Source organism: Peromyscus californicus, unplaced genomic scaffold, assembly GCF_007827085.1.
Source record: "Peromyscus californicus insignis strain IS unplaced genomic scaffold, ASM782708v3 Scaffold_11__1_contigs__length_118956290, whole genome shotgun sequence".
Lineage (NCBI taxonomy): Eukaryota > Metazoa > Chordata > Mammalia > Rodentia > Cricetidae > Peromyscus > Peromyscus californicus.
The window spans coordinates 54,339,150-54,364,649 of record NW_026294402.1 but is presented as its reverse complement, the minus strand read 5'-3'; the positions used below and the strand labels follow the sequence as shown (position 1 = coordinate 54,364,649).

At 36.1% G+C, this 25,500-nt stretch overlaps 1 protein-coding gene across 6 annotated transcripts in view; it reads right to left on the bottom strand.

Annotated features, from left to right (window-relative positions):
* Myo9a (myosin IXA) overlaps window positions 1-25,500 on the bottom strand; it is a 232,981-nt gene that overhangs the window by 125,017 nt on the left and 82,464 nt on the right. For 5 of the 6 annotated variants that reach the window (XM_052762736.1, XM_052762746.1, XM_052762726.1 and 2 more), the window contains exons 5-9: window positions 24,089-24,188; window positions 22,291-22,347; window positions 12,098-12,195; window positions 6,247-6,373; window positions 2,408-2,497 (exon numbers count right to left, since the gene is read on the bottom strand). In XM_052762736.1, the coding sequence (XP_052618696.1) occupies window positions 2,408-2,497; window positions 6,247-6,373; window positions 12,098-12,195; window positions 22,291-22,347; window positions 24,089-24,188 (472 nt within the window). The remainder of the gene's footprint in view (window positions 1-2,407; window positions 2,498-6,246; window positions 6,374-12,097; window positions 12,196-22,290; window positions 22,348-24,088; window positions 24,189-25,500) is intronic. The other variant, XM_052762755.1, reaches the window with a different exon arrangement.

Sequence of the window (25,500 nt, the reverse complement as noted above, 5' to 3'; positions counted from 1 at the left end):
TAAAATACATCAAAAATATTATGAAAAAATAAAACAAAGGTTAAAAGCTAACTTAAAGGCAAAATGTAATTAAAATTGCATCTTAAGAAACAAAACACGGGGAAAGAAATATTAAATCACTGAACTTAAATATAAAAGAAAGGCAAAACTGTTACAAGCCTGCTTTATACTGTTCAAAAGGGAACACATGGAGTAGACCACAGACTGTGCAATGAACAGATCAATATGATCCACAACCAATTCTCTGGAGTTCAACGTCAACTTTCTCGTTTCTGAATCTTTTACTCTTCTAACCCCATATTCCTGAACTATATTTTGGATACACATCATTTTCTTAAAATTGTCAATTTTCAATCATTTTTCTACCCTTATATACCTGAGAAATACAATAACAACAACAACAACACCTGGCAGCCTAAGTACTCAGATATTTAAAGTTATAGGAAGTAAAAACAGAACACTGCCTCCTACATTTTAAGAATTCAAGAAAAGCCGAGTGAGGTTGTGTAGAACTTTAATCCCAGAAATCGGAAGGCAGAGGCAGGGGGATCTCTGAGTTCAAGGCTAGCCTGATCTACAGATTGAGTTCCAGGACAGACAGGATTACACAAAGAAACCCTGTCTCGAAAACCGCGCCCCCCCCCCCAAAAAAAAAGACTTCAAGAAGAAACAAAAAGGAGGAAAATAAACTTTGAAAGACCAGCCAGCAATTGAAGAAGACTGATGACGAAGATGACGAAGATGACAAAGTATGCTGAGCAGCAAATGACTAAGTAAACTATTTAAGAAGAAATGGCCACTGGGGTGAAATACTGCTCTTGCTTATAATCTTATCTACAGTCTACTGCCCTACAATAGTAAAATGAAACAAAATCATGAAGAGGGACTAGGTATGTAGTTCTGTGGTAGAATACATAGCTAACACATACAACATCCAGAGTTCAATGGGAGGGAGAGATAAAAAAAATTAAAATACTTGAAGAGGGGCTGGAAAGATTGCTCAGGGGTTAGGGAGCACTGACTCCTCTTCTAGAGGACCTGGATTCAATTCCCAATACTCACACGGCAGCTCAAAAGTGTCTCTAACTCTTGCCTTCCTAGGTACTATATGCAAATGGTACAAAGATATAAATGCAGACAAAACACCCATACACATAAATTAGTAAGGTTTTTTTAAGATCCTTGAAGAAAAGTGAAAGCCTACTATTTAAAACCATACCGAGTCTCTGGTACAAGAAGATACCCTGAACATTAACAAAAAAAGCAATGTAAACACCAAGCCAGCCACAAACCCTTTGATCTGCAATGTTATCCTGCCTGCAAGATATGCTATTGCAATGGTGGCACAAAGCTTGTGGGAGTAACTAACCAATATCTGAAGTGACTTAAGGTCTGCTCCACCAAATGGAACCCATACCTGACCCTACTTGCGTGACCAAGAATCAGAGTCTATATCGCGCGTGACCTAGGGTAAAACCAAATACAGTGATCTAAAAAACAAATAAACAAGCTGGGCAGTGGTGGTGCACATCTTTAATCCCAGCATACCTTTAGTCCCAGAGGCAGGCAGATCTCTAGGAGTTCAAGGCAAGCCTGGTCTACAAAGCAAGTTCCAGGACAGCCAGAACTGTTACATAAAAGAAAGCCTATTTTGAAAAACAAAAAGCAAAACAACAAAGCAAATGAACAAACAAAAACCATGGTAATAAAATAACTCCTAATGATACGCTGTAATACTCATAGATCAGTGCCTTGCTCAGCCATCATCAGAGCTTCCTCCTGCAGCAGATGGAAACAAGTAAGAAACTCATAGCCAGACATTAGGCAAAGTAAGAGACCTTGGAATACTCAGCCCTAAATGGGATGTCTCCATCAAATCCTCCCCTCAGAGCTCAGGCAACAGTCTTGGAAGAGGAGGCAGAAAAAACGTAAGAGCCAGAGAGGATGGAAGACACCAAGAAAACAAGGTCCTCTAAATCAACATGACCAAAACTCCTATGAACTCACAGACTGAAGCAGCATACACAGGAGACTTGCACGGGTCTGCGCTAGGTCCTCTAAGGCTTTCAGTTTAGTGTTGTTATGGGATTCTTGAGTATGCAAAAAAGTGGGTCTCTAACTTTAATGCCTTCTCTTGGGCTCTTTTCCTTCTGCTGGCTTGTTGTGTCCAACTTCGATGTGACAATTTTTATTTTATTGTATATTTTATTTTTGTTATATTTTAATATTAAAATAAATATAAAACCACACTGAATTTTAAGCTTCAAAATCTATGGAAAATTTATCATTTTTTTCCTAGGAAATATTCCAATTAATACATTTTGCCTAATGTCATCTTCATCTTGAAAAAAAAAAACAACCCTATATTCTAGAATATTCAAACTACTGATGCTCAAGAAAATCATACCTCTGCCAGCTTATATGGCAAAATAAGTTTTTCTCCCACCGTCACCGTCTTCCTTGTAACTAATGCTTCAAAGAGCATCTCTTCTTTAACCTATAAAGTAGAAAAGTATATTCAATATGTAAGGTTTATGACAGAGACTGAATTATATTATTCTGAAAAGCTAACTAGAAAAAAAAACTTTAATGAGAGAAATACATAATGAATATAAAGAAATACATAGGTAATCTTAATAATGGCTAAAGTGGAATTTAAACATACCACTAACAATAATTCCTCCACCTAAAATAGAAAAAAAAAAAAGGTAACAAATGGTTTCTTTTCAAAGTATGCTTCCAAGTGAATGCTTAACTCTAGAACGCTTGCCTAGCATGTGAAAGGTCATGGGTTCTCACCAGCGTCTTACACACACATGCATGCACACACACACACACACACACACACACACACACACACGTATCTGGGAATGGAGGCACAAATCTAAAAATCTGGCACTCCAAATGCTGAGGCAGAAGAATCATGAGTTCAAGGCCATCTTGGGTAACATAGTAAGACATTCTATCAAGAAAACAGATACATATATATACACATGCATACATGCTTTTCTAGACTTCACAATCTAAAGATAAGGACACAGACTAAGGATAAAAGCACTCCTTGAGTTTGAAAAATACTCCTAATGAATACTTATATTGTAAAAATTTATTTTTATATATGAGTATTAAACTTTCAGATAAAGGTGCTGCTTTGCTTTTACTCTTACGCCAGAAGTAAAGAATATCATGTTTATTTGTAACAGAGTCTCACTCTGTAGCCCAGGCTGGCTTCAAATTCATAATGAACCTTCTGCCTCAACCTTCTGAGTGCTGAGGTTCCAGGCATACACTATTAACACCTGACTGAATTATTAATTTTTTCTAAATGGGGACTGGATAAATGGCTCAGTGGTAAAAACACTTGCTCTTGCAGATGACCTTGTTTCAGCTCTGTATAACCACATGCTGGCTCAAAACCATCGTAATTCCAGTTCCAGAGAATGTTACATCCTCTTGTGACCTTCCTGGGCACCAGGCACACACATCATACACATCCGTACATGCAAGCAAAACACTTATACACTTAAAATAAAAGGATTTTCAGTACAAAAAAAAACCTGTTATGTGCATCTGTGTGTGTGTACATAAATGTGTACATGTGGAAGGCAGGATTCAATGTCAGGTATTTATTTCTTTCTGCCGATCTTGTTTTGTTTTCTGAGACAGGATCTCTCTGTGTAGCCCTGGCTGTCCTAGAACTCATAGAGATCCATCTGCCTCTTACTCCTGAGTGCTAGGATTTAAGGCATGACTACCATGCCTGATTCCACCTCTTTTTTTCAGCAGGGTCTCTCATGGGACCAGAGCTCACTGATTGGCTACACTGACCAGCCAGTAAGCTCAGGGTCTTGCCTTTCCTGCCATCCCATACTCTCACTCTCTTGGTGCTTGGATTACAGATGCATAAGACCAGCTTTTTCTTGGGTGTGGAGATCCAAACTCAGATATTTGTGCTTGTATAACAAGCACTTTACCAGCTGAGCCATTTCCCAAACCCTGAATTTCTCTTTTATTTCCCTGAACCTCTCTTAACTAGCCTCTGACAAAAGAATAATAATTAAGACTAGAAACCTGGGTTTAAAATAGGACCACAGGGCACAATGTCCTAATTTATCATAATACTAAATGGCTGACTAAAATATTACCTGAAACACCTGATTGAAATCTAGTCTACGATCTTCAAAATTACAACCTTCAAATACAACAGTCTACATCTTGGTAGAAATTTTTTCCAATGAGTGGTCTAGCTCCAATAAAAGGCATTATTTTTTCCAGCCTCTTCTGTCACAGTATCATTCCACTGAAGTTAATAAACAATGATCAGTCATATATAAAGAAAAAATAAACACTGCAGTTAGAGACATGAAAAAGAGGTATCTGATGCCCTCAATTGGCACTGTAGCTTTATAATGGACACATACTAGTAAAATAACTTTTTTTCTCTAAAAACTAACCTAAACTATGCTGAAGAAAAGTAACTTGTTCTATGCACAATGAATTAGTTTAGAGTTCTTAATAAGGTTAAACTCCATGGAGGGGGCATATAAACCGAGATATAAAAGGTATTATTTGAAATTTCAAATTAAAAAAAAACCACCTCAAGCTATTCCTAACTGCCCCAAACCAGAAACAAGCAAGATGCTCTTCAATTCATGACTGGATTGACAACTGAAGAGCACATGCACAATGTAAGTATTACCCAGAGGTAGAAGAATGCCTTTTGTCTTTTGTTTTGTTTTAGTTTTTTGAGACAAGGTCTCTCTATGTAGTCCTAGCTGTCCTGGAACTCACTATGTACACCAGGCTGGCCTTAGACTCACCGAGACCTGACTGCCTCTGCCTCCCAAGTGCTGGAACTAAAGGTATGTGGCACTACACCTGGCCTAAAAGGATGCATCATAAATGCATGATACCAAGTAAAATAAGCCAATCTAGAATACTATTAATCCTATAATTACAATTATATTATATGTAGAAATACAAATTAAGGTGAAGTTCTAGAGCAATGTAAGAGTTCTGTATAAGACTGTAACAGTGGACACATGACTTCATCCATTTGTCAAAACTAATTCAGCACAAAGAGTAGAACTTACTATATACAAATTTTTAAAATTACTCAAGGAAGGAGGGGATTCCAAGAAGAAATATAGGCCATGACAAAAGACTATAGCCGTATAACATATACATGAAACAGTATCAGTGAAGGAAAGAGAAGGAAAAGGTGAGGAGCTAAGTAACAGTATAAACAAATACAACCTACAATTAAAGCCAAAAAGAAATACCCATAAGAATTATCCTCTAATTTAAAGCCATTTTCCACAATGAAACATGTTTCATTGTTCTCTTTTATCTGTCAGATGAGATAGCTCAAAAGAAACAACATCAATTTGGATGGTGTAAATCTGGTTAAGACGAAGAGTTAGCTGGAAATGACGACACACCATCACTCTGGAAAGAGCAATGAAACAATTTCGAGATGATCTTTAAGTCCTCCTCAAACCATTAAAGAAATAATTAAAAAGTTTCACCTCTTCTCTCCACTCTTCCAAGACACCCCATCTTCAAATAAAGGTATGGTGGTACACGCCTTTAATCCCAACACTCAGGAGGCAGAGGCAGGCAGATCTCTACATGAGTTCAAGGCCAGCCTGGTCTACAAAGCAAGTTCCAGGACAGCCAGGGCCACACAAAGAAACCCCATCTCACTGGGCAGTGATGGTGCACACCTTTAATCCCAGCACTCGAGAGGCAAAGCCAGGTAGATCTCTGTGAGTTCAAGGCCAGTCTGGGCTACAGAGTGAGTTCCAGGAAAGGCACAAAGCTACACAGAAAAACCAAAAGAAAAAGAAAAAGAAAGAAAAGAAAAGAAACCCTGTCTCTAAAAAAGAAGAAGTAGAGGAGGTGGAGGGGAAAAAAGAAACCTCAAATTAGAAAGAGCAATATTAAAATGGACCCAGGACATTAAACAATCTAGAGTGGAAATATTCACCCTGATCAACAAACTGAGGGATTATATGTGTTTGGGACAAAGAAGGCAAACACAGACCTAAGGATCCTGGAACACTCACAAGTAAAGTAAGGCAGAAATCCAGGAGAAATTCCAACTTCTGGAGACACAATTTTAAAATAGTATTGAAAAAAATCATTTTTAGCTAAATAGACCCACTTACAAATATAAAGGATATATAAAATAAAAATAAGAAGCTACCCAGTATCTGAAATAAGGACTGAGAAAAAATGACTCACTTCTAATAATTCTGAGACAATAGGCAGTACTTCAGGATTACAGATATCAATAGAGTCATCCCGATAGGTCTTCTTTTTGTAGGAGATATTACCCAAATGTAGTATTGCTGAGAGCAGAGAGAAAATCCTATGAGAATAAAAGCACAGATTAAAGTTTGTAATGTACATTCTCAAAGCTCATTTCATTCCAAAATCCAAAACAAATTCACCCCCAGTTGACTCAGGAGCCATAGTGTCTTCATTTCCTACCTCTCGTTTGAATACTGTTTATTTTCTCTTATTTTAAATAAATCACCCTAGATTCAACATGTTCTCCTTCTCCTTAAAGAAAGTTTACTGAAATACTAACTCAAACTCTGTCTTCGCTTTGCTATTACTACTCAATACCATTTGGCATCTGCTGCAATCTCATATGCCTCAGAAGTTACTAATGACTTCTTTCACTTAGCTGAAAAAAGATCACACCTTAACTTATCTGACATTTCAGACATTTAACACAGCTAAACATTCCAGCCCTTCAGTAGTTAGGTGGTTGTAGTAGAATCATGACAACTGGAGTATGAAACCCAGCAGCCACATATCAAGCCAGGCTTCCTGCAAATGCCCATGACTCCAGTTCCAAAGGATCCAATGTCCTCTTCTGGACTCACTGCACACCCATTCACACAAACATGTGTACATGTACTCACAAAGAAGCATACACATAAATGAATGTATACACACACACACACACACACACACACACACACACACACACACACACACACACACAACAATTTTTTAAAGCCCTTCAAGGGGACTGGAGGGATGGCCAGCTCATGAATCACGACTACTAACTACTCTTGAAGAGGACACAAATTCAGTTGCCAGCACTCATAGCAGATGGCTCACAAAAGCCTGCAACTCCAACTCCAGGGAATCAGTCACCCTCTTCTGGCCTCCATGGACACTGTACTCATAAATACAAATCCACACACAGACATATACAGATTAAAAATAAAAATAAAATATTTTAAAATGTCCTAAATGCATGTATCTATATGCCTTATTGACTTATTACTTCCTTAGGATAAATCTAACCTATTATGAAAACTTAACCATATGTCTTCTTAAATTTTCACATAATTAAAAATTTATAATAGCTGAAATTTGAATTAGGAAATATTCTAACTAAAACAAACATATTGCTTCAGAACCAAATATAATTTAAGAGGTATTTAATCAACATCTAATTCATAAGCAGTATTTTTCCAGTAATTTAAAATTACAAAATACAAGTCAATTCCAAAGGAATAATTTATAAAAGTATCCTAAGATAAAAAGAAAAATAAATTCAGTATCACTAAAACATCATAAAAACTAGAAGTCAAAAATAACACAAATGTATGACCCACTTTTCATATTTTTGTTTCAAAAATTGGTGTACATTAATGTTCTCAAAAATATGTCATACAACTCTTAAGCAATAACACCTTACAAATAACCTAATGTAATATGTCAATATTGAAAGATTTTAAAATATAAACAGGAATCATGATTTTTTTTTTCCTTTTTCTTTCTTTTCTTCTTCTTTTGAGATGGAGTTTCTCTATATAGCCCTGGTTGTCCTGGAAATGACTACGTGGACCAGGCTGGCCTGAAACTCACAGAGATCTGCCTGCCTCTCTGCCTCCCGAATGCTGAGATTAAAAGTCTGTGCCACCATGCCCAGTTGGAATCTTGATTCTTAAAATGTTTATAATCTTACATTAGAAAATAACACAAAAAGCTAAAAAGTAGGTGTCTTAAAATATAGACAGCAAAAACCTGGTATAATTGACAAATTTTTTCACTTAATAAAGGTGGGACATTAACAATACTTAAAACAGCTTTTATTGTGTATGGTGGCACTCGTTAATCTAAGAGCATTCGTTAGTCTAAGAAAGGAAGATCACGGAGTCCAAGGTAGGCCTGAGTTACAAAGCATACACCTATCTTTAAAATAAATTTTTATTAAAAAAATAATGTTCAACACTCCAAAATTTAAGGATGGCTACACAGCTATGAAAAGCAATTCTAAAGTAGATCCAAATAGGAAAGAATGTTACAATTTATTAGCAGAGATAACTGTGGGCACAAGAAAGGGAAGTAGCATTACACACAATATGTCCTCTATCCAAAACAATCAAATTTTCTGAATGAGTGGAAAAGAGATAAAAATAATTTCAAATGGAGAATAATTAAATGTTAAAAGTACTATACAATAGTAAATAAATAAATAAATATTAGAACTATGACCCATGTAGTTAAAATGCATATTTTTCTGTAAAGGAATGTCTGAAAACAGAAGATAAAACGACAGGGAAGATCACACTGAAACTTACTGCATCCTAAAGTTTCCAAGGTGGGATCCAGTAATACCAAATAATCCCTTTAATACATGAAAAGTAAACACTATATTGCCAAAAATTCCATTTCACTGCTATTTAATATAGAAAACGTATACGTTACTCAAAAATTATTGTGACAAGAAATATTTGAGGTTTTGGAATTTCTCAGATTGTAGAATAGGTTCATGACCTTATTTGTTTTATATTCCTAATCTAAAAATCTCAAATGCCCCAAAGTTTGAAGAATTTTCAGCATGTCAATATTCAAAATATTTTAAATTTCAGATCATTTCAGAATTCAGCTTTTAACATTAGGGTCATTCAATCAGTTCATATTCTAACACTTCATTCAATTTATGTCATCCACTCAGGGTCATATGCAGTATATAAGTGATCCTGAGGGACGAGGGATGTAACAGAAACTGAGGGAGGTTTTCTCATATATTAACTTACAGTGAATTGCTGTTTCTGTCACCAATTAAGTATGTTTTCACATTTATAATTTATATTGTTTGGTTTTAACCAACTTTTCATGAATGGAATCCAGCAAACAATTTTATAATTCAAGAGGCATACCAATACATAGAAAGGTCAGGCTAATATTCTCCTAGTAAGAACTCCTCACTCAAGAAATTATTCATACATAACACAATGAAATATGACATATTCTTCAAGATGAGTCCCACACACACTTCAAAAACAATTATAAAAACAGTTAGATTCGAAAGTGTGTGTTGTATTTTGAGTTTCTTGAGAGGCTAAGGCAGGCCCTTACGCCTGATCTTTGAAGCCATCTGAACAATATCTAATAACAAGACCCTGTCTCCAAAATTAAACAGATAAAAGTTATGAAAAAAAATTCCTACGGCAGTTGGGTTGTGGTGGTGGTGCACACCTTTAATCCCAGCACTCAGGAGGCAGAGGCAGGAAGATCTCTGTGAGTTTCAAGTCAATCTGATCTACAGAGTGATTTCTAGGCCAGCCAGGACTACACAGACAAAAACAACAACAAAATTATTCCTCTGGGAAGAGACAAGGTTATAGCTTTAATTTTAAATAGTTTGCTTAAATATAAATTACTTCATTTTCTGAAACAAATGTTTTTTGGTGTATGTATGTTGCTGTGCTACGCATGCATGTATGAGTGTGAACACGTATAGAGGGTTTGTGCATGTAAATGAATGTATGTGGAGGCCCAAGTTAAGCATCAGGTATCTTTCATCTAAATTTTAATTTTAACTTATGTATTATTTTATGTATATGGGTATTTTGCAGACATGTCTATGCAACACATTCATGTAGTGCCTATGAAGGCCAAAAGAGGGCAGCAGATCCCCTGGAACTGGAGTAACAACAAATGGTGGTAAGGGGTCATATAGGCATTAGGAATTGAACCACCTCATCTGGAAGATCAGCCAATGTTATTAACCTCTGAGTCATCACTCCAATTCACAAATGTCCTTTCTTATTTTTCTCCCCCCTTGAGGCATTTATTCAGGTAAGGTCTCTTGCTGAACGAGAGATTGTCGTTTTTTCCATCTTGGCTGTAGAGATTCCCTATCTTTGCTTCCTATCTACTAGGATCAAAGGGAGGCCATCATGCCATGCCCACCAGGCTTTTCTGATATGGGTTCCGAAGATCTGAACTCCAGCCCTTATTTTTGCACAAGCACTTCATCCAATGAGTCATCTTCTCTAGCCCTATCAAAACTTTTTATGTTTCCATTTTGTTTATATTCACACATATAAAGGCTTTGTGGTTTGTTTTTGGTTTTTGTTTGTTTGTTTGTTGACAGTATTGCTGTTAGGGATTGAGTCTATGGTCTTGTGTATTCAAGGCAAGTACCCTATCATGGAGCTACATCCACAGATCAAGAATTTTTAACACAATAGCACACATGTAAATATGCATTGAATGTTATATTTACTTATAGACATGTATAACTTAACATTAAAGATCACTGATGTAAAAAATGAAAAGATGAAAAACTGTAAAAAACAAAAGTAACAGTTTTTAAGTTAGTCCACGGATAGGCTTCAGGAAGCTTCATGAAGTCTCCATATCATGCGCAAATGTCTATGGATATACATTTTACCAAAGTAGTTTAGCTTTCATCAGCTTCTCAAAGATTAGTTTTAAAAAGGTGGTGAGGCAACACTCAAATCTTAATATAACTAAGGCAATAGTGATGCCTTAAAAACTTTAAAAGAAACAAGAAAAGTGGCATGATTATTATGGAGACAGCCAACAGTTTTCTGATGGGATCTAAGACTTGCTCCACAAGAAGGAATATTGTGACCGTGGTCAAAAGCTGAGGAGACTAGGAGGTTATAAGCCCCAGTAGAAGGGCCCACTACTGTTACTTTGCTAAAGTCATTCTGTCATACTGCCTTCTAAATATTTATGTTTATACTCATAGATTAGTGCTGCTCCAACTATGATCAAAAAAATACTCTTTTTGCAGTGGGCAGCCAATATAGAGACTCATATCTAGTCCAATTAGTGAGTAATCTGTTCTAAATAAGACTTCTGTATAAATCCCACAACACTCAGAAAACACCACATAGACAGGGCCAAAAAATGGAGGGGAGTACTGCAAATGCTGCCTTCTGGACATGACATGGTCACTGAATTCACCAACTCACAGTCTACGATAACCTGCAAAAAACTGCCCAGAAACAAGCCAGTGAATAATCCCAGCATGGTTCAGGGAAGGGATTCATGAGGTTCCATCCCTAGCGTGGAGTTGTTGGCAACTGGTGACTACTGGAGGAGAGGAAGTCCATTTTCTTCATGGATATGGCTGCAGGTAGGTTCCATGCTTATGCAAGCAAAGCAAATTCTATTCAGTGGTTACAGAAGAAGGAAAAGGAAGAGGAGGAAGCTGAAAATAGGTGCTGTGGATATCGCTCTGCATGCTGTGAATGTGTTGCTCTGATTGGTTAATATATAAAGTGCTGACTGACCAGTAGCCAGGCAGGAAGTATAGGCAGAGAAGAGAATTCTGGGAAGAGGAAGGCTGAGTCAGGAGTCGCCAGCCAGACACAGAGGAAGCAAGATGTGAAGGCAGAACTGAGAAAAGGTACCAAGCCATGTGGCTAAACATAAATAAGAATTATGGGTTAATTTAAATGTAAGAGCTAATCAATAGTTAGCCTGAGCTAATGGCTGAGTAGTTTTAATTAATATAAGCCTCTGTGTGTTTACTTGGGTCCAAGCGGCTATAGGACTGGCGGGTAAGAGAGATTTGTCCTGACCATGGGCCAGGTGGGACAGAGGAAAACTTCAGCTACAAATTGGTGTGATTAAAAATACATTGGAAATATGTATGAAATTGTCAAAGAATAAAAATGTTTTTAAAATAACTAAGACTCAAAAACACAACATAAATTTTAAAAATTTAAATTAAAAAAAACACAATGTTTTGTTTTCTACTAGAAATATAAAATCATAGTAAATGAATAAAATTTTAAAAACTCACTGTCTTCGTGTCTTGGGAAGAAATCCTACCATCTCCATGGCCAATTGTAATCGTTCAAAATCATGCCTCAAATCTTCTCCCTCCACTGTGAAGCAATCCTGCTTAAGACAAGAGGTGGGAGAAAACATATAAAGATTACCTGTTAAAAAACAATGTGAGCCATTCATTAATTTAAGTAGGCCCCTGTGTAAATGATTAGAACTAGTAGAATATTTACACATCGTCAGATTCATTAAGCCTCTTATCTGAGTACAGATAAGCAAAGTAAACAAATCTACCAAATATTAATAGTACCTTTTTTTCTTCCCTAAACAATCACCATAGCACAGGATCTTAAAATGGATAAGGCTGAGAGCTAGCAGCATTTATAAAATATATGGCTACCAAGTTTGATTTTCAGTAGCATTAAAGAGTTTTAGAGATTGAAACCATATAAGAGCACTCAAGTCCATAAGTAGATGTTTATTTATTCAACAAATTTTTAGCAAGTGTCTATCATACATAAGGCCTTGAATTAAAAACACATATAAAAAATAGTAACAGACAGTATGCAGTTGAGAAGTGAAATCTAGATTTATATATCATGAACCACCTGGTGTTATAGTGGGTATATAAAGAAAAGATAAGAGTAGCAGAAACAAATAAATACACACATCATAGCGATCAACCAAGGGGGGAAAGAAGGATTATGTCAAAATAGAAAGCCCCTCAAAAAATACATGTCACATGAATCAATAAAAGTAGTTACTGAAGGGCTAGAAAGATCACTCAGCACTTAAGAATACTTGCTGTTCTTCAAGAACACCCAAGTTAGTTCCTAGCACTGACATCAGGTATCAAACAATCACTTATCACTCCAGCTCCAAGGTATCTGATGTCCCCTTCTGGCCTTCACGGGAACAGACACACATGTTGCATACATCCACATAAACACACACACGGCCGGGCAGCGGTGGCGCACGCCTTTAATCCCAGCACTTGGGAGGCAGAGGCAGGCGGATCTCTGTGAGTTCGAGGCCAGCCTGGTCTCCAAAGCGAGTTCCAGGAAAGGCGCAAAGCTACACAGAGAAACCCTGTCTCGAAAAAAATAAAATAAAATAAATAAATAAACACACACACACACACACACACACAGAGAGAGAGAGAGAGAGAGAGAGAGAGAGAGAGAGAGAGAGAGAGAGAGAGAGAGAGAGAGAGAAAATAAATATAAACATTTTTTTAGTTGCTGAGGGATGGCAAAATATTTCAGTGGGAAAAGCACCTATTGTTCCAGCCTGACAAAGCTGATTCAATCCCCAGAAACTACATGAAAGTAGAAAAAAAGAAATAATATCTCCAAGAGGTTGTCCTCTAACCCCACACATATGCCTGACATATTCGTGGAGTGCATGCTACTCTTGCAGATGACTGGAGTTCAGTTCCCAGCACTCACATTGGACAGCTCACAACTGACTCTAACTCCAGATCCAGGAAATCTTCCAACTTTAGCAAGTATTCACATGCACAAACAGGAAGACACACATACACATAACTAAAATTAAATAAATCTCATAAATATTAAAAAATATATATATATATTTATTTTTAGTCTAGACATGGTAGCATATGCCTATATTCCCAAAACTCCAGATGCAGAGGCAGGGGAATCAGAAACTCTATGCCAGCCTGGACTGCAGAGCAAGATCCCATTTCAAAAAATATCGGGCGGTGGTGGCGCACGCCTTTAATCCCAGCACTCGGGAGGCAGAGGCAGGCGGATCTCTGTGAGTTCGAGGCCAGCCTGGTCTACCAAGTGAGTTCCAGGAAAGGCGCAAAGCTACACAGAGAAACCCTGTCTTGAAAAAAAAAAAAATATCAAACAAAACAACTTACCAATGAATTTTTTTTTAGTGTAACCTTTACATTTCACTTCATAAAATTGTCAACACTAACATCATATACACAATCCCTTCACAATGTTCACACACCACTTTATAGTGAGATTGTCAAAAATATCTCAAATTTCAACTTATTTTTAATGTCTATCTTCCTAGGGAACGTTACATTAATTAATCAATGGACAAAAAGAACTGATCTGTTTTATTCACCACAAATCACAAGCATCAAGTCAGTGCCAAGATCAAATTACTGAAAGAACTGTGGAGAAAAAAAGGGTTGAAAATAAAAACAGAAACTGCCAAACAATCAGACCCTGACTACATGGAACCTGATTCAAGTAGCCCCACAATGTCTTATGAAAACATTTAGAGTCTAACTCCTAATAATCTATGCCACCTTACCACAAATAGCCAATCTGAAGATATAAATGTATAAAATTTACTATTTAGCAAAATAGTGAGTTATGTGTCTATCTAACATATGGAAACTACACTCTCAGAGGACAGTTATTTTGCAGAGACTGTCTCTTACAGCAATGTCAATTTCCTGAATAAATCTTTTCTGTGTCTGTTCTGGTATATAAATACTTTCACTCCCATAACTTCTGAATTACACAATTGCTGAATTACATACAGAATTGAATGACCTTGAAAAATACAATATGTCTTCATTTTAAAGTATTTACATAGTATCTATCATATTTTAAAAAAAAAAATTACTAGATATTAGAATTTCATGATTACATCCTGAAATAAAGTCTAAAACTCAGGATTTAAGTTTAGAATGCTAACATTTTTTTAATTCTCCACATCGAAAGGTACACATGCACACTCTGAAAGTTTAAATTTATTGCAAAAGAACACACACATCAGATTTTCTGAGTACAAATTTCTTTTTTTTTTTTTCCTGGAGCTGAGGACCGAACCCAGGGCCTTGCACTTGTAGCAAGCGCTCTACCACTGAGCTAAATCCCCAACCCCAAATTTTTTAAAGTAACTTTTAGATGCATTCTATACAAATGCCAATGTCTCTCCAAAATAAGAGTTTTAAGTAATTTTCTTTGGCCTGTAATAAAGTCTTGTTTGTTTGTGCTTTGTTATTTTTAAGCAAACAATGCATGTTTTCTTATATGTGAATTCTACTTTTTTTTTTTTTTTGGTTTTTCGAGACAGGGTTTCTCTGTGTAGCTTTGCGCCTTTCCTGGTACTCGCTTTGGAGACCAGGCTGGCCTCGAACTCACAGAGATCCGCCTGGCTCTGCCTCCGAGTGCTGGGATTAAAAGCGTGCGCCACCACCGCCCGGCCGTGAATTCTACTTTTAAGCTTTAAATATGTATGTTTCATTTAGAATAACCTCAGAGGTTGAGTACCTACCTAGTAAGGGACCAGGAAGTGGGAAGCAGGGGTCTTCCAGGGAAGGAAAACAGAATGAGTTACATCTGTTGAGCTGGCCAAAGGGGTCCCATCAAACCTCCTTTCAAACATTACAGGCTATTTGCCAAGGCTATTGCTTCACTAACTGATGGCAAGGCCCTACTGCTGAAGACAACACTTACTTATATTGTCAAACATAGAAAAATCAAGCTGGTGCCCCACTAGAAGCTTCAACCCTACTGACTAGAGTTCATGGTGCTGGAAGGTACTCTGCACACTACAGGAAGAGAAAAGTAACCACCAATATTACCCAGCTACAAACCCTGCAACCTACAACAGTGACTTGCCTGCAGGATATACTGGTGCAATAGTGGCACAAATGTTATGACTTAACTAACCACTTCTTGACGAGCTGGAATTCATACCTGACACTGTTAAAGTGGTCAAGAACCTGAGACTAGATAGGTTTTGGCTGCTAGGGGAAAGCCTAGCTATTTTTCTGCTAAAGCAGAAGTTCTCAACCTGTGGGTCGCGACCTCTTTGGGAGTCAAAAGACCTTTCACAGGAGTTGCCAAAACCGTCCTTCATTTCAGCTATTTATTATACTACAATTCTTAACAGTAGCAAAATAGCAATGAAAATAATTTTATGTTTAGGGGTCACCACAACATGAGGAACTCTATTAAAGGGTCACAGCATTAGAAAGATTGAGAATCACTGTGCTAAAGGAACATAGCAATACAATGACTTCTAATGACATATTAATATATATCATACATAGATCAGTCATCAGAGAAACAACTTGTTGCAGTAGATAGGAACTACAAACAGAGACTGAGCGTGAGAGGCTTTGGAGTTTGCAACCCTAAATGGAATGTTTTCATCAAAGCCCTCCTCTCAAGGCTCAGGGATCTATGTTAAAAAGGATGCAAAAATATTGTAAGAACCAGAGGTGGTGGATGGCTCCAAAGTAAGTATTTTACAGACACATCTGGGATGATACAGATATGAACTCATAGAGACTGTGACAGCACAAAACTTCAAAAAGTTCAAACCAGACAAAATCCCAGAATGAAGAAGTGACCACAAAGTCTCACCACTTACCAAGAAGCTATTTGGAAATGGTAACTGCTGGGAAAGGGAAAATCAGTTTTCTCAATGGAGTGACACTGGGTATATCAACACACTCCAAAACAGGACCCATGCCCAGGAGGAGTTGGCCAACACAAACAGGACTCCATTGCCTTATTGGGTTTTTGTTTTATTTATTTTTTTGTTTCTTTTCTTTTTTCTTTGGGAGAGAAAATATTCCTGCTTCCGCCCCAAAGTACTAGGACTACAGATAGAAGCCATCACACCTAGTAAACATATTTAAACAGTAAAACATATTTAAAGGTTTTTTTTGTTTAATCCAAGACCTCAATTTATTCATTTTAGGATTTATCAAATATTTTCAGTAACAAGGAGGGTGTAAAAATGTTTATGAAAACTCAATGTATTCAGCAGTGATTCTTACAACGGATATGCTCTTATTTGCTTCAAAAGTGAATTCAAACAGGCACCTAAAATACTGGGGAAATAAAGTAAAAGATATGCTGAAATAGAAATACTTTCATATTCGCAGTCATTCATAATCAAATATTTTTCACTCACAATTATGATGTGGTCTCAGGAAACACCAAAATCATAATTATTTCTGGTACTGTGATAAAAGCAACTTAAGAGAAGATTATTTATTCAGCTTACAATTGCAGAACACAACCTACCATTTCAGGGAAGTTAAGGCAGGAACTTAAAGCATGACATCCACAGTCAAAAGGAGAAAAAAACTAAATGCATGAATCCTTGCTTGCTTGGATACTTACTAGTGCTCAGCTAGCACTCGATATTCTTACACAGGTAGGGCCCCAAGACACGAAATAGTGCCACCCACATGTGTTAAGTCTTCCTACATCAATTAACAAGACAATTTCTCACAGGCGATGCCCACAGGCCAGCAAACCCAGATAATTCCTCAATTGAGACTCCCTTCTCAGGTGAATCTAAGCTGTGACAAACTGTAAAAACAATCACCCCAGTGAGTAACCAGAGCTTGATCTGAAAGTTATCTGTGGGAAACAATATGAAACTAGAGCTGAGAGTTGCAAGCACTGGTAAGTGTAAACATACACTTATCTACTCTTTCAAAGATAATTTTTTGAAAAATCATGAAATGAATAAACTGGAGTCTTAGATAAGGAAACAAAAAAAAACCCATAAACAGTTACATGAGGCTGGTCTTTAGACTGAAATTACACAGAGCAGGATCAAGTTACAATGGTAATAGATAATATATTATCAAGCTGGGCATGGTGGTCTATAATCTAAGCACAAAATCAGCTGAGGCTGCAAGATTGCCAAGAGTTGGAGATCATTCTGGGCTGCACAGTGAGTTTGAGGCAAGACAAAAAAGAACAAACACACAAAATACCACATAGTCTAAAGTATTTAATTCATCGCCCATGTTTTATAATTGACAAAACAAGACCAAAAGAGCCTATGGTAATGAAAGGCCTCATATTTGCATATATCATAAGTCACTGAAGATGGAAAATGTTGCATTTGCTAAATATCTATCCACCAGTTATCAACATCTCTTTTTTTTTGTTTGTTTTGTTTTGTTTTGTTTTGTTTTGTTTTTCGAGACAGGGTTTCTCTGTGTAGTTTTGCGCCTTTCCTGGGACTCACTTGGTAGCCCAGGCTGGCCTCGAACTCACAGAGATCCGCCTGGCTCTGCCTCCCGAGTGCTGGGATTAAAGGCGTGCGCCACCACCGCCCGGCCAACATCTCTTGATACAGATAAACTTACTACAATCTCAAAAGATGAAGACATAATCTTACATATAACAGATTACAAGTTCAATAGTTGTTCAAAGCCAAAAACTTTATAATTAATTAGCTAGCCAAACTGAAATGTATCTGTTCCAAATACTGTTTTCTCCCATGCAACAGTGCTCCTTGAATTTAGTTCAAAACTCTAGTAACTTAAATCACTATGTAGTGGACAAAAGTTACTTGTTAAAAATAACTCTCTCACTACAGGTCCCCTTGGGACCATTTATGCATATTCTCTGTGTGTGTGTGTGTGTGTGTGTGTGTGTGTGTGTGTGTGTGTGAGAGAGAGAGAGAGAGAGAGAGAGAGAGAGAGAGAGAGAGAGAAAGAGAGAGAGCACAAATGGTATAATGATCCTATAACAATTCTGTTTTGTGGTGATATTTTATTTGTGCTTTAATAAATAAAGCTTGCCTGAAGATCAGAGGAAAAAGGCCAGCCATTATAAGTAAACAAAGAAGCCAGGCAGTGGTAGTACATGCCCTTAATCCTATCACTTAGCAGGCAGGATCTCTGTGTGTTCAAGGCCACACTAGGGAACAGAGCTAAGAGTAGTGACACATGCCTTTAACCCCAGTACCAACCACAGAGGTCTGGAGGTCTGTACAGACAGACAGAACGTGACAGAGCTGTGTAAGAAGAGGAAATGATGTAGCTGGACTAAGAGAGCCAATGAGAGAACAGAACAGAAAGGCATATAAACATGAGTATATAGTAAGAAGCTCTCTTTGGAAGCTGCGGAGTTGGGGAGGTGAGGTTAGCTCATGGTCTGTCCTAGTCCTCTGATCTTTCTCTCAAGCTTTAACCCAAATTTCTGGCTCCGCGTTTTTTATTTATTAAGACCATTCAGAAATTTGTCTACATTGTTTTTATAATACGAATCACATAAGTCAAAAAAACTCATGGAAAGATGAAGTTTAATTTATTTTCCAAATATACTATGAGGAAAATCTAATAGGAAAAAATAAACTACAAAACCCACAGAATAACTACTTGATATTTAAATTCACTTAGAAGAAAAAGAATCATGAGCAGGGTGTGGTGATGAATACCTTTAATCACAGAGGCAGAGACAGGAGGATTTCTGTGAGTTTGAGGCCAGCCTGGTCTACAAAGCAAGCTTTAAGACAGTCAGAACTAAATAGAGAGATCCTGTTTCAAAAAATAAACAAACAAACAAATAAATAAATAAATAAATAAATAAATTCATAAGCTAATCAAAGTTCAGGCTATAGTTATTTGAAAATATAATAAACAAGACTAACAAATAGTGTTGGCAGTAGTATTAAGAGGAAATTACAGACTTGGGGAGTATTCCAATAGGTAAAATATTTGCCCTGCAAGCATGCGGACTTGAGTTTAACCTCTAGGGCCCACATTTTTAAAAAGCTGGGCATGGTGGCATGTGTCACTAGGGAGGTGGACACAGGTGGGTCCTTGCTGTCCAGCCAGTGTAGCCTACTTCCAAGTTGCAGGGCCAGTGAAAGGCACTGTCTTAAACAAACACAAATAAATGTGGACAGCATCTGAGAACACAACTCAAAATCGTTCTCTGGCCTCAACACATGTGCTCCTGCACACATACAAAGAAAATCAGGCACACAAACAAAAGAATAAAAAATTATATCTACAAAATTATTTTAAGAAGAAAAAAAAGATGTACTCTGATTCAAATAATGACAACTATAGAAATGACATTTCTTCCTAGCACTTAAGTGTTCAGTACTCTATCAAATTCTTCATACATATTGTTAAAATTTAATACTAAATTTAAAGGCCATTTTTGAAGAGTTTTTTTGTTTGCTTGTTTTTGTTTTTCTGGAGAATTTCACTATGTAGCTAAGCTGGCCTCCAATTGGCAAAGTAACACAGGCTAGTCTAAACTTGAGATATTCCTGCCTCAGCCTTTCTGAGGGCAAGATTACAGGCCTGGGGCTCCTTTGGTCTTTTTGAGACAGAATCTTGCTATATAACCCAAAGTGCAAGAACATAAGCATGCTGAAGTGACCAAGGAACACTGTTCTCTGAAGTAGATGGCAGAAATAAAAAGATTAAGTAAAATAAAATAAATTCAAAGAGATATAAAAAAAGAATTAAGTGATCTTCTGAAGGTCTCAAAATTAGTAAATGGATGAGCTAGTACTGGGGGCAAGCCAAACAACCTCAAAATCTTAAGCATTACTTAAACTTTGAACAAATGAAGACCAATCCCCAGTTCCACAGCCAAGTCTGAACAAGTAATCATATTTGCAGTGAGTTTGCAGTAGCCTACCTGCTTTCCAAAGAGGAATGATCTACTTGAGGTGGTTAATGAAAGATAGACCAGAACAACTTCTTTGAAGTAAAATAAATTATACTTTTTCTATTACAATTAATCAAGAATCTAAAAACTGAAATGTCTATTTCCTAAAATATAAATCTAAAACCAATAACTTCTAAATTATGAAATGGTAATGTAACTAAATTTTGTCTGAAGGAAAAAAACTAGCACCCACATATGCTGATGCTTCACAAATCTGGCATAGACCAATTTTGCAATCAGTATTGTTTATAATAACATGCAATGAGAAAGTTGTGATTCTTTAAAGCAAGGATTAAGATGTTATATGTATAGGATAGGAAGAATATTTAAGAACTTTATTAATTAGTTAATAAAAACAGCTAGATGTATCTATGCTTTCAGCCTTTTATAAGTGACCAAACTATAGATTGAAACAAAAGCTTTTTTGTCATCATTTTGTAATTACAAATTTGTACTTACAAAAAACAGTTAAACAGTCATTTTCTACCATATATGCCTTTATATAATTCAATTTAAAACCTCTAATAGTCTTTTTTTTAAGGTTTTCATTTCTGTGTAATGTCCATATGCCTGCGTATAGGTATGAACACATGAATGCTGGGCCTTCAGAGGCCAGAAGAGGACATACGATCTCCTGAAACTAGAGTAATAGTTGCCAGACATGGCTAAGAACTAAGACATGGTCCTCTGCAGCAGCAGAAAATTCTCTTGACTTCTGAGCCATCTCTCTAGCTTCATAAAATAATCACATTTATAAGAATTTCAATAATTTAGAGGCAAATTTTAAGGTAGAAATTTTATAGTTTCTCTTACTAGTATAAAAAAATCAGAGGAAAAAAACCCAGATACTCACTTTATGAAAAAGATTAACACCCAATACAGGGAGCATATATTTACACATGGAGGCCAGAGGATGACATCAGATGTCATCTGCTATCAGGCTCCACTTTATTTATTTGCAACAGGTTCTCTCACTGAACTTGGAACTTATTGTTTAAGCTTGACTATCTAGCCAGAGAGCCCCTGAGATCTGTCTTTATACACCCGACCTGTACCACACCCAGCTTTTATATAGGTACTAAGAATCTGAACTCAAGTGTTTAGGATTGTGCAAGAAGCATTTCCTACAATGAGCTATCTCCACAGCTCCTAAAAAGTAATTTTTATTTTACTCATATGTGCATATACATGTGAATGTGGGTGTGTGCCCTCAGAGGCCAGAAGTGGCACTACATTACCTGGAGCTGCAGTTACAGACAAGTTGTAAACCATTTGACATTGGGTACTGGGAACCAAATTCTCATCCTCTGGAAAAGCAGTAAGCACTATGAACCACTAAGCTATCTCTCTAGCTCCCTAAAAATTAATTTTAAGAAATAAGTATCAAGCTAGGGATGAGAGACTGTGGATAGCATTCACACTGCACCAAAACATAATAAAAACCTCAAAGGAAAAAAATACTAGAGTTGTAACAGAGCCACTTCAGTGCTAGGCAATCAGGGATGATAATCTATTCACTGTTTGTGAAAGTAAATGTTAAATGAAGATTAAACGTTAGGTTTAATATATAAAAATAGTAAATTGGTCTATAAGCAACAAATTATTACATACAAATCAATCATTCCAAGTAACTAAAAACTAGTGATACTCTTTCCTAGCCCTGTTGGTACATTAGCTCATCTTCATGCTGACTGATCAAGATGGATGCAAATTAACAATGTGAAGTCCCTTTAACAGGATCAAAAAATATTTAGGTACTTGTACTGACCGGCTCAGAATCATAGCAATAATCATCCCAGCTCTGTCTGAGGGGTTTCTTTGTTATCTGAAAGCAAGGCAGATTAGTTAGGTAGAAGTTATCAGGTAGGAATTATACTTATATAATGATCTCTGAGATGCAGTATTCAGAAAGCAAGACTTCTATCCAAAGAACAGTTATTTTGCACAGCAACATACACTAATAAAAACTAAATAAATATTCAGATTCTGGGAGATCCTATATTACTCTATTCAACTTATACATGTCAATGTCCAGTGGTTCTGATATTTGTATTAACCACTAAGTTCCTTATCCTGTAAGTACTGACATTATGTATGCATGCCACAGCCGCTCATTACACAAAGACTCAGGAATATAACATTCTGAGTCAGTAAAATTTAACATCTCATTTATAAGTGATTATCACCTATTTAAAGAAAATAATCACTCTGGAGCTGAATTAGTAATTTTTAAAAATATACTTAATTTTGTACAGTAAAAATGTCTAGCATTCAAACAGAAAGTGATGTAACTTCTAAGTTCTAGATTTATTAACACAAAGTTAAGGTAGTTTATAGTATATTAATATGAAGTTTTAAAGTTAAAAAAATTAGCAGGTAGAGTATACTGTACATTTGAGGAAAAGTCCATGGTATTACTTTCATCATCTTTACTATATAATTTTGATGCACTCAAGTATAAATTAAATGAAAAAAAAAAACTCCCTATGGATATTTTTCATTGCCATAAAGGCCTTTTTCTCATAAATATTATATTTTGCCTCAAACCAAAAAAATGAGAGATTGCTTTATTCTTTAAATGATCTATTACAGTAACAACTCCACTACTTGGATTTGGATTTTTTTTTTTTTTTTTTTTTCTTCGAGACAGGGTTTCCCTGTAGTTTTGTTGCCATTCCTGGCTCTTGCTACGTAGCCCAGGCTGGCCTCAAACTCACAGAGATCCACCTGCCTCTGCCTCCCAAGTGCTGGGATTAAAGGCATGTACCACCACCGCCTGGTGGGTTTGGGATTTTAATGAGAAGGAAAAAAATAGAGAAATGAATATCGTGAAAATTTGTGAAGATCATTTCTCATTATGGAAGCTTAAGGCTGAATTCTGAATTTTAAAGAAAGATATATTCTCTAAATCATTTGCCTTTGAAGAATTTCATCTTGACACTTTGTTCTATTTTGTTTTGTTTTTAACACAGAAACTCACAAGGTAATTCACTATATAGACCAACTGGCCTCAAAATCATGGTAATCCTCCTGCTTCAGCTTCCCAAATTCTGGGATTACCAGAATGAGCCACCATGCCTGGCTTCCTACAAAATGTTTAAGAGGGCTGTTCCCTAAATTATACAGTGATACTCTATGTTAGTATCATAGCATGCAGACATGTGTGCATTAGACTGCAAAACATGCAAATCAAGTTTGAAGCAATTTCTTTGCAATAGGTAAGCATTAATTACCAGTAACACTTAACATCCTGGGTATATAAAAGTAAGTCACAATGAAAGAATGTAACATTTTTCTGATCAGAAAAGTACTATGAAACAGCTTAATATTCTTAAAAGAATCTCACAAAATGCATAGAAAACATATTTAATGTTTTACCACTTGTATAAAGGAGATAATCATTTTTACATTTGGAAGTTACAACACTTAAATTTTAGACTAATTACATAAAGGCACTGGTTAATATCTATTATCTGACTTGAGGGAAAAAAAGCACTAAAAAACTTTTTCAGTAACTAAAATCTAATTATTACCTACATTTCAAAATGCTTTTCGTGAACTTTTACCTGATTGAGATAATGATACTCCTCAGGCTGTTTAAGGTGAAATGCTAACCTCTCTTCTTCACTTGCTCCTGCGAGGAGGTAATAGAATACATGATAGTTCCTGTTGGGAACAAAACATATAATAAACATGACTAATTCTGGTTAGTTTGTTTGTTTGTTTTGTTTTGTTTTGTTTTTAAAGAATACATTACTTAGTAAACTGTTTGATTTACTTTAATTTTAAGGCAATGTGACAAATTCAATATTTAGTATGCCTATAAAATAGAATGTAGAATACCAAAAAAAAGGGAGGAGACAGAAGCAGGAAAATGAGAAAGTAGGGACTTTCAAAATGGTCTTCTCTAACACTAATAAAGAAAGTAAAAAAAAAAAAACTTCACAAATTTGCTGAAATTACTCTTTCAGGGCTCCAAAAGTTAATCAAGAGCTTGCAGCTAATTAAATCCAGTAAGGTATTTACCAACTGCACCTAACACTTTATCTACATTAACACAAGAGTATATACATCTTCTCAAGATGACATGAAGCTTTACTAGACAATAAAACAGGCCTGAACATAGTCAAATGAAATCTAACCACTGTGTAATAAAATTAAAACCAATGATGGAAATTCCCAAAATTCAAAACTATGTGGCCAGATGTGGAAGCTCATGCTATAATCCCATCACTTAAGAAGCTGAGACAGAGAACTACTCAAGTCAAGCCTGGGCTACACAGTAAGTTACAGGCTAGCCTGTGCTAGACCAAAACCTTGTCTCAAAAAAACAAATAAATTACCAAGAAAAAAAAGAAAAGAAAAATAAGGGGGTAAATGAATAAACTAAACCAAACAAGCAGAAGAAAAGCAATAGCAAACATTAGAGAACAAATAAATAGTGAGTAATATAGAGTACAACGAAATTTTAAAAACTAGTTCTCTGGAAACATGTACAAAATTAACAAACCTGTATTTAAACTGATAAAAACAGACTAAGCCAAAGTCAGGAATGAGGGAGTAGAAACACCATAGCCAAACTTAGAAAAATGAAAAAGACTATGATACAGTATTATTTATTATCAAGTTAAGATAACCCACATAAAATGAACAGATTTCTAGAAAAATACAAGCTACTAAATTCAACTAACAAACAAAATTCAAAAAACTCTATAATCACTGAAGTATTTGAATTAGTAATCAAAACTTCTTCTGAATAAAAACCAAGAACCAGATATGACTATGCTGTTAAGGTGACTCAATCTTTCAGAAGCTTTTGCAAGAAATTACAGTGAGGAATAGCCTTCATCTCATTCTAAGGAAATATAGATTAGACCAAAAAGGTAAATCTTAGAGCAGTGGTTCTCAATCTTCTTAATGCTGTGACCCTTTAATATAGTTGCTCATGTTGTAGTGACCCCAATCATAAAGTTATTTT